Here is a 4,634-nt window from a genome sequence, read left to right as displayed (position 1 = left end):
TTTCAGTGCATTCCATTCCCAATCGAGCACTGTATATATATATATATAAATATATAAAAATATATTATATACAATTGAGGCTTTAGTCTAAAATTAAAGTTGGTTTATGAGAAAAATCAAATTATTATAAATAGTTTACATTGGTTGTCCTCTGAATGGATAAGATGATTTTTGGACATTTGCAATTGCTATATGTTTACAAAAATAGAACACTGTGTTTTTGGAGGATTGGTTTCTATCCTCATTCTTTTAAGGTGTGAAAACCTAATACATGAGGTTTAAAGCGACAAATATATGTATAAACCGATGCACTCATCAATGTCAAAAACTTGTAGTTGATAAGAAATAAGTTGTTTGCCAAAAAATTCAAGTTTTATTAATTCAGGGCACAAAACACTAAACAATGTTGAACACAATACCAGGGTAAGTGTGTAGAGACAATAAATAAATCAAATAATTGTACATTCTGTAGCATGTGAAACAAATCTAAATGTACTGTGCTTTCAATATCTCCCTTTCACTATGATTTAATTAGACTACATTGAGCTCAAAAAATGCTAAAATACATGTCAAAAATCAAAATGAGCATTTTATCAGGTGAATGCCCTAGACCAAAATTATAATTCCAAATATATTTTATTGTAATGAGGTCCAGTAAGTAGTCCTTGTCTGGTACTATAACCATGGGCCCCCCCCCAGGGGGCTGTTGGAATTTGTTGTTTGACCCACCACACCCTACTCTCCATTTGTTATTTTCTTTCTACTTTTTTCCTTTCTCATGTTTCTTTTTCTCTCTATTTTTCTTTTTCTCAGTAGTAACATTGTCCAACATCATCATTCATATGACAGATATACGCTACTGGATATCATAATTATTAAAATTTTTTTTTCTATTTCTATGTCCAGTCATCAATCTCAATGTTATAGACCATATAAGATTATGTTTTAGAGCTTTGTCTGATCTACCAAACAACCTATTCAGAAATACTGTAGAGTGATAATATGTCTAAGAAATAATGGTTTCTTGATAGACAACAGACAAGTTCTTTATTTACATAATCAGTAATGCATCATGTGGTTACAATAATGGTTAATTATTTAAAATATTGTCTTTTTTATGTACTCATCCATTGAGTAAAAGGGCCTCTTAATCAGCCAGTCAGTCAGTCGCTTCTTTAGTTTGTTGTGCAGTGTGTGTTCTTTCTAGTTCTTCTGGCAGCAGGTTAAACAACTTCGCTCCAGCATATGTTGGTTTTTTTTTACTGAACAGACTTAAGTGATGAGGTTGTAGGAACCTCCTCTGATGTAAAACAACCTATACAGAATTATTGTTATAAATGTCTAATAAATAATGTTTTCCTTATAGCATATCATCTAAAGTTGATAATTTCTAACGTGATGAACATGTCTCATTTCATACATAGTACTTGAACTTGTAATATTTTATTTGTATTTTGTACCTGATGATTACTAGTCTGATAAAATTTGAAGCAGTGTTGCCACATCACTTGCTCCACCACCAGTTCCTGCTATGCTGTAACAGACAGCTAAGGTCATTACTGTCTGTTTTGAATTTACTTGTTGTCTACAAATCATATGAAATGAAGTCAAACATAAATATATATTTATTTACAGTTTGTTGCAACAGATTATGTGACTGATCAGTATTTTTTCACACACATAAAAATGGCAACAGTGTTGTGCATGGGTGTAGAGCGGGATTCAGACGCACCAGTCACCGTCGTACTATTTCAGTGCGGGCTGCTCTAGTACGTCATTTATTCATACTACTCATATTTTTATATAGGTTTTCCTTCATCCACCAGTTACTTTTTTTGGATGACTTCAGTTAAAAATAACAGTAAAAAATCCACTATCAGTAAATTATTATTGTGCACTAAATTGATTCATGTGTTACAGATCGTGGTGTGGTGGATGAATGGCTGAAAATTGGGGATAAGGATTCTTTTCAAATGGCTAGACGGCTGATACGAGAAGAAGGTTTGTTTCGTGGTGAGTATGGTTGTGTGCAAAATGTTTACCAATTGTTTTCATATTAATTTTACTAGCTGTTACCCACGGCTTCGCACGCAATCTTTAGAACCGAAGTCCTTATATTACTTAGTAAAAGCAATTATGCGCGATTAGCCGTGGGTAACAGCTAGTTCGTCAATAAATTTGTAGTATTTTATAACGAAAACTCTTGATTTTCAATAAAATACCAATTACAACCAGATACCCAGTTACCCACGGCTTCGCACGCGATTTCCTACAGAAAATTTGGGTCATATGAGGTATATTTCTTTTTAACGTCTTATTACCCTTCTAAGATAAATGATAGTCCAGTGTAAAGATACTCCAAGTTCATGATCTATTTAAGATCTAAATTTTAAAACAGTCTCAATATGCACCTGTGAAATAACTGGAATTTTTTCTCCAACATTTTATGATTTTTGTATACAATTGAACTATATTAGCCCAGCGTGGACAGGAGTCAAAAAGTCGGAATTCATTAGCGCACATACGATGTAATAAATGATGGCGCTCAATGTAATTTTGTAAACGAAAATAGGCATATTTTAGGTACATATTGTTACAGTCTAATGAATTATGAGCTTCAGATGTTAAGCGAAATTGCGTATGGTTTTTATTTTAGGCTTTGGCAAGTGTATCACTTCTGAGTCGAATTAGTTATATCTCTGACGCCATGATTGAGCTTGCTTTGTTGTCTCGATCGAGAGAATATGTACGCATGGAGTTCTTAGAACCATAACTTCTATAAAAAAAACAACTAAGGTTGGTTTTATAACACTCTTTATATTTGAAGCCAACGTAAGATAGTAATTTTGATATCTGCATTGCTCTTCTGATCAACCACGAGCATGGTTTATATTAGATAAATATTGCAGTTAAAGGTGAATTTTTACGTAAAATTTGGATTTGTATAATCTGGATAGTAAAGCCTATGCTTAACAGTGATTGTAGAAACCGTTGAAACAAAATTTGCTGTTTCTCTTAAGCTTACTCTATGCTTTCAAACTATAAATGTAAAGAAATTTAAAATGACAATTAAATTATATAAACATATATTTCTTTTGTTGCATTATATAAGTTTTACAAAGAACAGCTGATTAAATTTGAACAGGCTCCTTTCACCTAATAACATATGTTTGCTGCAATGCATTTCTTACGGGTATTTCCGTAACTTTTAGAGTCCAGTGGGGCAGAATCCTGAATTGGGAACCGGGATAAAAAGTATCCTATGTCCTTCTCCCCAGTTCTTAGCTACTTCCCTTCCAATTTTCAGCCAAATCGGTTCAGCTGTTCTTGAGTTATAAATAGTGTAACTAACACGACTTTCTTTTATATATAGATTGTAATTGATTGTTGTGGGCCTAAATTAGGTTAACTTTTTAAATATGTTTTGATTAGGTAATGTCGTACAAAAAGCATGTACTTATAGAGAAATTACCCAAATTATGCAAATAGGCTGCATATTGTAAAAAGTTATAAATACATCTTGGTACATTTCTGTGTAAAAAGTATTTGTTGTCTTCCAAAGTTATTCATAAAATAGTACTAAGATTATTCAAACAGATTTTAGGGATATTAATTCTATAAAATTTATGATTAAAAAATGTATTTTTACAAAAAAATATTTATTTTAACCAAAAATATAGTCTAAGTTGACAACACTTACTTATCATACCATTTGGATTCTGCAGAATTAGAATCTATCAGCAGATACAATGAGTTGGAAAATTCAGCTCTTAGCATCAAATTAGGGGCTGTCACACACAATAAAATTCCTCATGGAAGAACAGTTTTCTAATCAATCTCACCAAGGACGTAGCCAGCAAGAGGGTTTAAGGAGTGAGATTGATTCGTAAGGATGGTCAAGCTGGAGGAGTTGCTGAAGAGGCTCTGAAGGCATCGAAATCATCAGCTAGTTCACTATAATGGCAAAAAATCTCTCACAGTTTTTAATGAAAAAAATGCAACCATAAGATAACTTTCCCTATACTTCACATTCCTTTTTTTCCTTTCGTGATTTTTTGGGCAGCACAATAACCAATAACCAATAATGTGGAATTTGTATCAAAGTAATTTTCTTTTGTAAGTCTCCTATTCATGAACATAAAAAAGTAATGTTCTTATGTTGACAGGAGGAAGCAGTGGATCAGCCTTATGTGCTGCATTAAAGATTGCAAAGTCACTAGATGCCAACAAGAGAGTGGTTGTTATCCTGCCAGACAACGTGCGTAACTACATGACCAAGTTTTTTGTCTGAATGATTGGATGCGAGAACGGAACTTTCTTGAATAATTATAGATACTTAAATGACATTGTTTGTAATTTTTATAAAAACTCCTAAATGAAATGATTTATCAATTTATAAAATGTGGTAATTTACTATACATAAAACATTTAGGCCATACAAAAAGCGTAATAATTACAATTATACAATTTTAATTCAAAAGGATTTTTATGGTAAGTTTTATAAACTAATATTTTGGACGCTTAGAGTTTAATTTAGCGATTACTCTATAACAATCTGAAGGACTTAGCAGAATTCAAGTATGCATAATCAGCACCTATTGAATTCTCTTGTGTTTGGGTTTTCTTTGTTAGAA

At 32.2% G+C, this 4,634-nt stretch overlaps 1 protein-coding gene across 1 annotated transcript; it reads left to right on the top strand.

Moving 5' to 3' along the window:
• Positions 1-1,865: 1,865 nt before the first annotated feature.
• Positions 1,866-4,396, top strand: LOC124374941 (cystathionine beta-synthase-like). Its single transcript, XM_046833072.1, has 2 exons — positions 1,866-2,013; positions 4,167-4,396. Exons 1-2 carry the CDS (start codon positions 1,974-1,976, stop codon positions 4,289-4,291), a joined length of 165 nt encoding a protein of 54 aa, XP_046689028.1. The 5' UTR covers positions 1,866-1,973; the 3' UTR covers positions 4,292-4,396.
• The last annotated feature ends 238 nt before the right edge of the window (positions 4,397-4,634 follow it).

Source organism: Homalodisca vitripennis, unplaced genomic scaffold, assembly GCF_021130785.1.
Source record: "Homalodisca vitripennis isolate AUS2020 unplaced genomic scaffold, UT_GWSS_2.1 ScUCBcl_11421;HRSCAF=20674, whole genome shotgun sequence".
In the NCBI taxonomy this organism is placed as follows: domain Eukaryota; kingdom Metazoa; phylum Arthropoda; class Insecta; order Hemiptera; family Cicadellidae; genus Homalodisca; species Homalodisca vitripennis.
This window is presented reverse-complemented; position numbering and strand designations above follow the sequence as displayed.